The 12,838-nt window shown below is 47.1% G+C and overlaps 1 protein-coding gene across 1 annotated transcript; it reads right to left on the bottom strand.

Annotated features, from left to right (window-relative positions):
- Window positions 1-4,368: 4,368 nt before the first annotated feature.
- QQT1 (P-loop containing nucleoside triphosphate hydrolases superfamily protein) lies at window positions 4,369-9,187 on the bottom strand. Its single transcript, XM_048708313.2, has 11 exons — window positions 9,000-9,187; window positions 8,412-8,557; window positions 8,031-8,075; window positions 7,836-7,915; window positions 7,681-7,755; window positions 6,501-6,604; window positions 6,262-6,418; window positions 6,096-6,183; window positions 5,495-5,567; window positions 5,263-5,393; window positions 4,369-4,761 (listed from the first exon to the last, which is right to left on the bottom strand). The coding sequence occupies exons 2-11, from the start codon at window positions 8,501-8,503 to the stop codon at window positions 4,692-4,694; spliced, it is 915 nt and encodes a 304-aa protein (XP_048564270.1). The 5' UTR covers window positions 8,504-8,557; window positions 9,000-9,187; the 3' UTR covers window positions 4,369-4,691.
- Window positions 9,188-12,838: the final 3,651 nt, after the last annotated feature.

Raw genomic sequence — 12,838 nt, 5'->3', positions numbered from 1 at the left:
ACATCGTCGAAATCCTGAAATTAATTCAAAAATAATACGAGCGGTCAGGACTTGAATCATAGGTTCGCACCAAGGGGTACTGCGTTGACGATGCATAGTACGGTCCAGTGGTGGCCGGGCTTTGACCCGATCGGACTCAAATTCCCAACGCGGGCATCTCACGTTCTCAGCCCGCCATTCGAGGCCTGAAGGCCGGATGAATCAAAGCCACGTCTGCACAGACCGGAGAGCTGGCGTCGTGTCGACCTCTGTGTGGCAAATTTTCATGTTTTGATCATTTTCTGAAACTTATTTGAGATTTGATCTTATTTTAAAAAAAATCGAGATCTGATCTTTTTTCTATCGACAGAGTCCATATCGATAGGGTCTAACAGCCTATCGCCAAGGACATTGGCGGTAGGGAAATATCGCTACCGCCAACCGAATTGGCCCGGTTGGCGGTAGCCTGCACAACCCTAGCACGAGCACACATTGTATCCAATACTCAGGAAGTTTTTGACAATAGGGCATACAACCCTACCGTCAGGGACCTTGGCGGTAGGCTGTTATACCCTACCGTCATGGTCTTTGGCGGTAGTAAAATGATCCGATCTCGAATTTTTTTAAACTAGGGTCAAATCTTAAATAGGTTTTAAAAAAAGGTTAAAAACACGAAATTTAGCCCGTCCGTGTCGCCTGTAGCGCACGGACCGCAGGCAGGCATGGCCGGTTGTCAACTTTGCCGCGCCCGCCCGCCCAAGCACGCACACGCGCGGGTGGATGGAACAGAAAGCAGACCACGGGGGGCGGGGGGCCGCGTGACCACGACCGCGAGCGAGCTTCGCAATTGCATCATGGCGCGCGCGCTCTTCCTTTTGCTCTTCACGTGCGTGCTCGCGGGGCCGGAGGTAAGGGAAGCGGCAGGGATTTTGGTTGCATTCAGGGGCGGGGCGGGGCGGGCGGGTGGAAAACTGTCGGTGTGATCGCGGTGAGTTGTAAAGGGCCACGGGCGCGCTGCTGGGTCTCGCGGTCACCGCTCCTTTTGCTTTTGGAGAGGGTAAATGGGACGCCGTCACTCCTGCAGTGCAGCGGATTGTGTCTACTAGTACTACTGTATTTTTTGCGGACATCGTTGCCAGATGTGTCTGTCTTGTACTACATACATAGTCTCGCATTGACCGATGAATCACGCGTAAAACACCACGTGTTTAAGCGTGCATGAGCATGGCATTATTGGCATTCGGTTAGGCCCCCCGTGGCTCCTCGCGAGAGGACACCGTGTTTAAGCTGGCATTCAATCCCTTTGGTCAGCCCATGTAGTAGGAGTACATACATGTCTCGTAATCACTAATCAGGCCCTAGTAGGTCGTGTTGCTGAAGCACCTCGCATTGTTTTTTTTTCAAAACGGAAGCAAAGATTGCCTCATCTATTAATTAAGCAGAAAAGAATTGCCCAGTTAATTACGGAAAAACGGGTAAAAATCGGAACAACAAGGGCCGGGCCCACTCCCATAGACTGAAACCAGTCATCGTATATCACAGGGCCTCGCCGCCGCAGCTTTGACTCCACAGCAACAAACAAACCGAGGCAATATTGTGGACACGCCGGAGAAGAGCCGACTATCGCAACCATTGCCGCGTCGCCGACATCGCTCCCACCATCATCGTTGCCACAGAAGTCTGGACGCCATAGTGATTTTCTCGGGGCCGCCGCCCCGACATCCACCGCTCCGTCGCGCCCAGCGCAATCAACCGGCACCACCTTCCGGGGCCGCCGCCCCGACGTACCACCGCTCCGCTCGAGCAGCAACGTCGTGCGACCCAGCTCCTGCAGCCCACGCTGCTCAGGGCAACCGCTCGCAGACCACGAACGTCGCATCACATCCGGGGCCGCCGCCCTGACGCAAAGTCAGACCGCCCCCTCTGAAACGCGTCGACCGGACCGACAAGCCTGCCACCCAAGTGGCCCAAGATTGCCACCCAAGTAAAGGCCGAGCCACCGCCCCGCCCCATGGAGCCGCACCGCGCATCACTTTCCGAGGCCGCCGCATCGGCGTTCATCAGCCGTCCGGGGCCGCTGCCCCGACATCCACCAAACCCGACGTAGGAGAAAACCAAACGCACCAAGCACAAGCTAACTCTCCCAAGCAACGCCCCCAAGAGGGAAATGATGAAGGCGTCGCCGTCGCCCGCTTCGGAAAATCTGGAGCTTAGGTTTTCACCCGGAGAACCCGAGCCCCACATAGAAGAAGACGAGTTCCACAACGATGCCTCCAAGGAGGGAAACGACGCCTGAAAGCGCCGCCGTCGACGGCACCGACAAAGTCGGGTCAAGGCTTTCGCCCGGAACATACACATCCCTATGGAGGCCCACAGATCTGATCCACCTAGAAGCGTGGAGATCATTGGAGCCGTTCCTGTTGCGCCTTGCACTCTCCAACGCCGACCACCAAGCTTCACCGCGCAGCACCCTTAGCAGCAGCACCTCAAGCTGCGAATGAAACGCCATGGCTTCCAGCCCCGGCTTCCTCCTCGCGTCACGCCCGCCTGACGAGCTTCCCTGCCCGGCGCCTCCCAAGCCGAACCACCTCCCGCCCACGCGCCCGACTTGTGCTGCACACAACGCACAGACCGCGCGAGACGCCCGCCCGCACGCATCCGCGCCTCACCTTGACGGCGCCCCTGCTGGAGCGCCAGATCCCGCGCCCCCTCGGACTGCCCGCGCCGGAGCGAGCCCCCCGCCGCGCCGCGACACCCCTCGGACCGCCGGAGCCTCACCAGCCCGAGCCAGAGTCGCGCCCGCGATCCCGCCCAAGCTTGTCGCGCCTGCGCGCCAGATGCGCCCTCGCGCCTCGCAGAGAGATGCCCCGCCGCCACCCTCCCTGGAGCCAGACCGGGCTTCGTCGGCAAACTCCTCAGACGGCGGCGAGGTGGGGGGGGGGGGGGGGGGTGGAGGGAGGAGGGAAGATGGCGGCGCCGGAGTGGTTCCCCCCGTGCCGCCAGGGAGAGGCGACGCGGGGGTCAGGAAGGTGCTGTTCGTTGTGATTTGAAGGAATGCAATCAGCACCTCGCATTGTTGATATCGAAGGAACATGCGCACCAACCGTTGGCAAGTTAACATACTTCCGGGAAGAGACGCGCAGTGGCCTCCTGCTGCAACTCAAGGCACTCTGGGCTCCATGACAAGCATCGGTCCACACGTAACCACGTGCTACGGGCCAAGCTCAAGCTGCACATGCAGTCGCTGGCACCAGACCAGAGGCAAAAGGCAACCAAGATAACTCCGAACCTCCCGCGCAAATGAAGCTTTGTGCAGCTGTGCCGGACCACCCCGTTGCCGGCTTGCTCGCCAGTCGCGATGCATGGCCGCATGGGCACCGCGCGGAGGTTACGAGATTATGGGACGTCCGGCGTCGTCGCGTCTTCTAACTGGCAACACGTCCGGGTGCAGACGCGCTTTTGCTTCCTCGTCCTTCGCAGCTAGCTAGGCAACTGGCAACACGTATGTCCGATAATAGCATTTCCTCTGATCCGTCGTTTTAAAAAACAAAAAACCCGCAGAAAATAGAGCATTCATTTGGACCTCTCTTTTTTTCAGGAAGGTCCTTAGTGGCATGATAACATTCTGACTGCAAATTTTATTATAGAAGTTCACGGGCAGCACCGACGAGGGAGGGGCGATGATGGTGACACATCTTCGGCTCGCTTCCGTATTTATAGTCGTCGCTAGGTAATCTATGGTTTTGAATGTAATTATTATTATTATTATTTGATGTCTGTTGTGCTACCATGATTGAAAATAAATAAATTAAGTTTTCTTTTAAAAAAAAGGAAACAAGTTGACATTACATAAATTAACATAATTCCTATTTTTACTAATCATCTGTCTTGTGTATACATTCTCTTTTCACCTTTGCGTTTTTTCTATTCTTTTGTCTCTAGAACTAGAATCATGTGAGCCAGACAAGCCTCAGATGACAAGATCGATGTCCGAGTCGTTCGGGCATTCGAGGTAATCGACTGCCCCCGGCCCCGGGGTCAATCAGCAAACAACATCGACCGTTCCAAATCAAACAGCTGCTGATTAAGCAGTCACGCGCTCACTCGTACGAACTTTCAGAGCGCCCCGGACGAAGACGACATACTGTAGTAGTACGTCTCTACTGTGTATGCCTGGTCGGCAGCTGTGCACAGTGTACATATATCATCCTTTGCACCACGTCAGATCCGTCCGGTGGCAGTCACCACTCACCACCCACCAGCGCCCTGTCTGTGGTGATAATCTGAGATAGGATCGGAACTCAGACACCACTATAAGCACCCAACTGCTGGTCAGTGGCCACGCCCGACAACTGCAAACAAAAGGTCAACGGCTAAATGGTTAGGGTCTTAGTACACAATTGCATACCGTCCACTCTATCATAGCACAGGAATACAGCCGGACGAGGCCAAGGTACAGGTGCTGCTGAACTGGGAAGTTTCTACTAGTCCTACACACTTGAAATCACCCAAGTCAAGAGAAACAACAAGTATACTTGCCATATAGTTTCACAGCATACTGCCTTCGCCTCTGAGGCGAAGACAAAATTCTACTAGTACAGACTAGCAAGAAACTTCAGGCAACGTCTACAACTTGGGTAATAGATCCGCATTGCCATAGTCTACACCAGTGACACGTTTAACCAGCAGGCTGGCGCCAGCGAACGCCGATCTCATTGCATCCCGCTTGTTTTCTGAACGATCTCATCATCTTTCATGTACTTCTCCTGCACCGCAGCTGTTGTAACCATATATGTTAAGGAAAAAATAATGTGCAAGCACTTGGCATGTACTCCCTCCGTTCCGAATTACTTGTCTTGGATTTGTCTAGATACGGATGTATCTAGACTCATTTTATTGCTAGATACCTCCGTATCTAGACAAATCTAAGACAAGTAATTTGGAACGGAGGGAGTACAGTATAATGGATTGGTGCATCAGGAGCATTTCATTGCCAAGAAAAACATCATGCAGTGTACACTCTAGTAGACTAGTGGTACCATACCTACATATTGAGCTAGACTATCAGATTCGTTGTCTTGCGATCTAGTCTAGTCACCATATACTTTATATACTATTCGGCGTTGAATGAGTTAACAGGACCATCAATATGCATGTACACGCCAGAACGCCAGAAATAGGTGATCTAAATAGTGCACTTCTACCACATTAAAGAGCATATAAGTAATGGGACAAGAAAGATGCTTGTTTGAATAAGTTGGTACAAGAGGCAGTAAAGGATATCTGTAGTAGTCCCAGTCAAGAGGCGCAGCCGCGATTTTGCTGAACTCAACAGCGCTGCTGTCTATAGAAGAGAATATATAGCCGTTGCTCTTGTCAATCAACTTCACAAGATTACCGACACTTTCCTTGTCCTAGAGGCAAAAGTAAGAAATTAAGTCTATTGAATTGCATCCACCAACCAGTTCAGCAACATGAAACTGAATTGAAATAATAAATTGATTCCAGTACAGACCTGGATGTCCAAAGTCGAAAAATTGACTAAGCTAAAATCATCAATCACATCACATAGCTCTTTCGTAAGTTTCCTGTCAGCAAAATACAAAAGGGTTCTAAGAAACCTGAAGTCTAAAAACAGCATATCATAATTAACACAAGTATAAGATCAACAACATTGCAGGTCTTCCGTGAATGATTCCAAAGGTTACTGCGTTTAAGGGTTCATAATGCTGTGCTTAAGGGTTCATAACGTTTGACAGTGCAACACTAGTCTACTGAAGATGCCTGACATCCTCTAACAACTTCCGAGTGTTACTATGTAAGTGCATTACTACATTAGATCACTATCTTACCTGAACAAGGAGAGTTCTAGATCTTTGTGCAGGTACATAATTGTAGCTTAAGAATGTTTACACAATTTAAAAGTGAAAACAATAACAAATCAGTGCTGTGTTATATTTTATAATGCTTTTCAGCGAACTGGAGATGCCTACTAAAGGACTAACTGCTAAATACTATCAAGTCTGGACAGGTTTATGACTTTCAGTAGGTGCAGTACGGACTGTACGTACCCCTTACCCAAGGAATTAAAGTTAATTGTTAGTCGTCATATTTACCTGTACTTGGCAGAACGAGGATCTTGATCAAGATGGTATTGCAAATAGGACAGGTCTTGGACATCAGTGTAGAAGTCAAGGTTGAATGCTGATAATAAAGAAAATGAGTAACAACTACAGCTGAAACATTTGCTAAACTAAAGGCAGCTGCAGACAAGCACAATACCTAAATTTCCATAGTTCTCAATAAGGTCAATCTTTGATAAAACATTGATGTGTGGTAGCTCCAAGTGTAACATTGTTGATAGTGAAAGAAGCAAAGCACTCACATACTTCCCAGGATCACAACATAAATGAGCATCAACAAGGTGCACAGCAGTCAGCTGCAAAATACCAAGAACGAGTGGGTAATGAAATTCATTAACAGAATAACTTGCTTGAATTAAACTGAAAACATGCATGTACCCGCAAGTCTAGCTTTTTGATGAGTTTATTGATGATATTCCTTGCATTTGTGTGAAGGGAGAAAAGTTCCACTTGCCCCGGGAAATCAAATAAAAAATAGTGATCTGCAGCAATCACCAACCTTCAGCAATTCATAATGGAAAGTAGTACAAGTTGAGCAGCAATGCAGCATTGATGCGTAGCTGCTGCAATAGTCCTCTACTATGATATTAACCTTTCAGAAAATAGCTCGATAAACAGCAGAATAATCCAAAAATCCATGGTTGCAGATTATTCACAACTCTAATTTGGAATAGCAAAAAGGTTCCATTCAAGGTCATAGCAAAGTGAGTTGACCATTTTAAAAGTAGGTTGATCTGTATTGGCAATTATTACTTTATTCTTCGATTGTCCCATAAGGAATTATTAATTTTCATCAAAGGTTCCCAGCACTTCAATGTCAAAACAGAATCTGGCAGCTTAGTTATGAATAGAACTGGGTCAACCTGCTTTCTATCTACTCCCTCCGTCCCAAAATAAGTGTCTCAACTTAAAAAGATTTTCAATTTTATGGATATTACAGCCAAAGAATATAAGTTCAGTTTCTCTGGTTCACTATCTTGAAGCTGTTGTTTGGACATGGACATGGTCTTAAAAATACAGCTTTGACTATCAATTTGCAATCCAGATCATTGCTAGCTTTGATTTTTGTAATACGAATATATGTCCTTTCTGTCAATGATCTGGATTGCAAACTGGATCAACAGTTAGAGTTTGACTGACAATATATAATACTCCCTCCGTCCCAAACATGAGTGTCGCTGATTTACTACAAAGTTATACATTTTTTGAAAATTCACAGCTATGATCTAAGTATCCAATCTAAATATTTGTACAGATAAAAATAAAAGGGCAGCTCGGTGCATGTAGCTCCCGCTTGCGCAGGGTCCGGGGAAGGGTCCGACCACTTTGGGTCTATTGTATGCAGCCTTTCCCTACATTTTTGTAAGAGGCTGTTTCCAGGACTTGAACCCGTGACCTCATGGTCACAAGGCAGAAGCTTTACCACTGCGCCAAGGCTCCCCTTCAAATATTTGTACGGATAATAGTCAAAATTTCAAGATCTTAACTCTACCCTTGACCAAAACGACAGCTTTTACAGCACCAGAGCGAGGTTCAGAGAAAGGCACTCCGCACTCACCTTCAATAAGAGGTTTCAGTTTCTCTTCAAGCCAGTCAATATTCATCTCCAAGTAATCCATGCAATACACAAGCCCTGACAAAGATATAAACAGCACAGCATAAGTAAGGATAGAAATGAAACAGGTACACTTGATTCTTGAACACTGGATCAACCTCCATTAGGACCAAGCGAATGCTCAGACATGACATCACTGAGCTTTATGAGGTCCTCAATGTTGATGGCACATTCATATCTAAATACCAATGTCAAGGACTCATTTTGAGTGTAACTGCAGAACCCGATGGTAACACATGGTAAAAAAAAAACAAGGGGAAAGGTCATTTCAAGGCTCAATGAGCAAAGGATACGGCAATGCATCATTCGCGGGGTCGAGATTGATGACCACAACTTTCCTGCAACCAACAATCAAGCACTATGACCTTGTGAATTAGTTAGACAATAACTGGCACAGAAGCACCAGAACGGATAACACTGGAAGCCCAGTTATGGAAAGGAAATTATGCACCACGCCATTCTCCTAATGTTTACCTCCCATCAGAAAAATGCCTTATTACATACAGAGTAGATAAACCATACTAAACTGAACATAACACAAGGTCAGGCATTGGAACAGCAAAAGAGAAACTAGCACTGGAAGTCAGGAAAGCAGTTCGTAGTGATGGAATACTTTTTTTTTGCGGGGTATGGAGTACTAGCTAGTTAATAGCAAGGCTGCAGTTATTGAGTACCTTCCTACGAGGGAGAGGAACTGGGACATGCCGTTGCAGTAGGTGGTCTTGCCGGAGCCTGGTGGCCCGATCACAACCTGTCCAAACACCATCTCCTCTTCTCGTACCCAGTGGAGGTTCTAGGGTTTTAAAACAGGGCGGTCCACCTGAAAAAATTGACAACAAATATGACGTGCCAACATTCTAACTAATTTACCAATAGCACATAGAAATAGATCAATATGGTCTTACAGACATACTAAAATTCTCAATTTTGCATAGGAGAAGCCTACATAATACATACCTTGAGAAGTTCAAAGAAGAGTATGTGGCATTGTTAATTTGTTAAAGTGGCATCGTTAGAGTAACTTGTTAGAGTGGCAAACAATCAGACAAATCATTATTATGTCATTGATCAGGTGCTCATGTACTGAATAGCAAATAAGGTGTATGTGTTCACAGGACTCTGTATTCATGTACTGGATAGCAAGCCTGATTGTTTAGTTAACGAAATAGACTTGACTTCCACCTGATCGATGCAGTAGACAGCTAAGAGCAAACCCTAAATCAGAAATTGGGGAATGGGCAGTCCCGCAGTGGACAACTTACCTCGCGTCCTCTAATCGGGCTAAAGGCTGGCCACCGGGCAGGGTAGCTGACTTGCTGCCGGCCGAGTGCTGGAGTCGACGTATAGCGGACTGGGCGGCAGGCGCCGGCTTGCAGGGGCGCGGTGGCGCCGGGCGCCGGGCGGGCGGGGCGGGCAGGGGCGGCTCCTAGGTGGTAAGCCGGCTGTCCCAGTGTCCCCTGCGTGCGTTGTTTGTTGGGCTAGCCGGCTGAGATGGGTCGGGACGAGTAAGCCATTGTTTGTTGGGCTTCTTTTTCCTCTGGTCCATCTGTAATTTTCTCCTATGAGCCCGGTCTAAGATCCAAGGTGGGCCGAGACCCACCTTGTCCACCCTGTCTATAGATGAATCGTGGTGCCGAATAAAAATCGAGCTTGTACTCCGACGATAGGCAGTCGATGAGGTACTCCGACGAGAAACCGACATACCCTCACCACATATCGATGAATGCGGCGAGAAATAGGTACCGTCCGCAGAGGCGAGGCAACGGTAGGAGGGGAATAGAGATTGAAATCTTTGCAATGCCCGTATTGTCGACGGTTAGTAACCACCACGGCACCACTGCCGGCGCAGGTGCCTCGAACACTGCACATATGTTTGAGCACAATTTTTTTCTAGTACAAAGCTCCTCGGTTGTCATTTGGCCACCAAACTTTACAAGCAACTGTAACATATGTTTATACTATTGTCACAAAGTTTTAGATTGTTTTGAAATGTTTTGTTATGTTTTCAGCCAGGTGTCCCGGCTTTGCAGTGTCCTGGGGTGTAGAAACCCACTCTCAAGTAACATTGCTCGCAGGCGATGCCCTTGATCCAGTCAAGTGTCGGATTAATAGACACATTAGAGGCACCAGTGGGGTCTTACCACCTACGGAAGGGCCCGGGCTTGGGTAAATCCCTTGTTCTTCGCCAAACCGTCTCTGATCCGCAATGCGCTCACCCATCCGAACAAATCGTCATCAATCGACAACACTATCGGTACAAAATGGTGACAACTAGAAATGATGTTTATGTACGCAAATGATGGAACAAATAGCAAAGGTTTCTTAAAAAATAGCAAAAGTTTGAGAATTTGAGTTTAGAAAGGGACTAGGTACTAGGCTTCATACCCGAAATCATTTTGAGAGTGGGTTTAGAAATTTGATATATGGAGCTGATCAATTAAATTACGAGAAAAGTGGCAACAGGCCCCGAATGAGCAGAGCCCAAAATCCTGACATATATCAGGAGCAAGAAAAAGAATAAAAGACACCACACACAGCCGTGGTGCTCGTACCCTGCACCGAGCAAGCTAGGGTTTCTACTGCCTCCAGCCGGTAGGCGATCTACCTCGTCTCATGTGGTCTTAAGACCTTGCTGGTGCGGTGGACCATGAAGTATATCTATTCCTAATAATAAAGCACGGATTGACTCCGTGGGTTCACCGTCACAATACGCTTCTTCACATGAATTTACGCTTTCAGATTTTTTTACCTATATTATTTTTTCTACATCCGAGGTGGTACTATTGATGTAGCTGGGATTTACTTGTCAAGTTCACGGTCGTGCCGTTTTTACAAGACGATCGACGAGACGGAACCAGCTGGGCTGGCTGCCCTTTGATTCCATTCAATGGGATGTGTGCTATAAAAAAGAGGCACGGAAGAGATCCGACACAGAAGGGATATTCGGATGGATTTCTTAGAAAGAAAGACCCCATAATGGGAAGGTGCGGTAAGACCAATTATAATGGGAGTACATGTAAAGACCACATAATGGGAACGTCCACATGGATCGGTTACAGCACGCATGCAGCGTGCATATGCCCTACGCATAGCGGTATGTTTTTTTTTATCATATATATGTCTTTTTACTAATTCTAAAACAGATTAAGTGGTACTCACCATCTACCTTGGTTGGTGAGAATTTTGAATTAAGTCTTATAAACCGGAAAAGAGGGAGTACTAATTATTCGATTGATTATATTAAAACAACACCCAAACTTTTTACTAATTCTAAAATAACTACAGATTATATGATACTAATTATTCGAGTGATGATTTTAAAACAACACCCAAACTTTTTACTAATTCAAAAATAATTACAGATTAAATGATACTAATTATTCAAGTGATTATTTTAAAACAACACCCAAACAAATTCTACAAAAAAATAAAAAATCGACCGGCGAAGATTTACTACTTATTTAAAGCACAAAACAATTAGTGTTTTCTTCTATATCTATATCTATACCTATTTAAAGGGAGGTGATATTTTTGGTTTCGTCCTGCTTCGTTTGGTCCTGCTTCAATTAATTTTACGTACGCTATTTGGTTTCGTTATTTGCCACCCGTTTTGGCCAAACGGAGAAAGCCCATCTGGCGGCGCACAGAGGCCCAGGGCTGGAGAGCTGGCAAAAAATAAATTGCCGACGGGAGGGTTCGATCTCATAATCTGCGAACCGGCCATCACTGTTTGTCCAACTGACCCAGCTAAAAATATGAGAAGATTTTTTTTCTCCCGTTGCAACGCACGGGCTTTTTTGCTAGTATTAAAAATTTACTACTGTACATGCCAGCTATTAGGTTGACTTTAGATGACATAACAACTCCTTATAATCAATTGGCTATATTATTAACCATACTCTTACCGGCAAAAAAGAAAAATCCACTCGGGGTTAAACAATGGACGACCCATGCCCATGCCCCATGCGCATGCAGTGACGCAACAGAACTCCCGGCGGGTAGTATAGCACCTGGCAACTCACATCATCGCCATCCAGTCCAGTCTACAGATCCCCAGATAACGCCCGTCGAACTGATCGATTCGGCACGATCGACGCCGCACGACTTAACAATTAACCCGGCTGATCAATCAGATTGCAGAAACGGAGCTCCACCGCCGCCGCCGCCTGCCGGTGCGATGGCCATTCGCCGACGCGACGTGGTCGCCCGTTCCGTGCGATGGTGTACAGAGAATCAGGTCGCTCGCTGAGGGAAATCTTTGATCTTTCCGGCCGGTCAGCCATGAAGGCAGATTCATGTGCGCGGTGGCAGTGGCTGGGTCGGGTCGGGAGACCGAGCGTCCAAGTCGCCGGGTGGGACTCTTGACCCGGCAGCAGCAGCATATTTGACCGGGAACGAGGTGATAAGAAAATAATGAGCATGCATGACATTTTTAATTAAATTAATCCATGAATAAATAATGAGCATGACATTGACAGTATTGATAACATACTGGTTATAATCTAACAAAGCACGTACTACGCATATCTTCTCAAACTCCAATAACATGAGGAAGAGAATCCCTTATAAACCACTCCAACTCTTCTTCCACTTTAAGGGTGAGACTAAACTTTCCACCACCTTATCATGCCACCTACATGGGCCCTTAGAGATCAAATCTAAAATTGTCATATGGGCTCTAGGCCCATCTCATATTTCAACAATCCCCCACCAGATCTCAGGGGCCCAGTTTGTCCTTTGTTCCAAATGTTGTTTTGATATACCAGCATATCAGTGGAGACCGATTAAGGTTGAGCTCCACCTAGACCAAGTAGTTACACTCCTTCACAACTGAACAATGGACTATTCCTTGAATTGTCAGTTTGGCGTCAAGAAGTTTCACCACAAGTCTCACTGATACGAGGCTGCCGAAGGCCGACCCTCGGGTGGAGCATATTAGTCACACTCCTAACCTGTTCATGAGCTTGCTAGAGATCACCCCAATCTCATAGACTGTGACCAGCAGTCGGGCTCATATATGTGTGTTCCTCCAAAGATCGCTCTGTAGGATAGCATCTTGCTTATGCATATAAGCCTTGAAACACATTAAGACAGTAGTCAT

The sequence above is a fragment of the Triticum urartu genome, chromosome 3A, assembly GCF_056163025.1.
Source record: "Triticum urartu cultivar PI428250 chromosome 3A, HENAU_Tu73, whole genome shotgun sequence".
NCBI classification, from domain to species: Eukaryota; Viridiplantae; Streptophyta; class Magnoliopsida; order Poales; family Poaceae; genus Triticum; species Triticum urartu.
Note: the sequence above shows the minus strand (reverse complement) of the source record. Positions and strands in the feature narration are given on the sequence as shown.

What these genes read in the sequence shown, in the direction of transcription:
- QQT1 (XM_048708313.2), bottom strand. Translation starts at nt 8,503, where the DNA reads ATGGTGTTTGGACAGGTTGTGATCGGGCCACCAGGCTCCGGCAAGACC. An exon ending in TGAGAACTATGGAAATTTAG is followed by an intron (nt 6,184 to 6,261) that starts GTATTGTGCTTG and finishes CTTTATTATCAG; the next exon opens with CATTCAACCTTGACTTCTAC. An exon ending in CTTGACTGGGACTACTACAG is followed by an intron (nt 4,762 to 5,262) that starts ATATCCTTTACT and finishes ATATATGGTTAC; the next exon opens with AACAGCTGCGGTGCAGGAGA.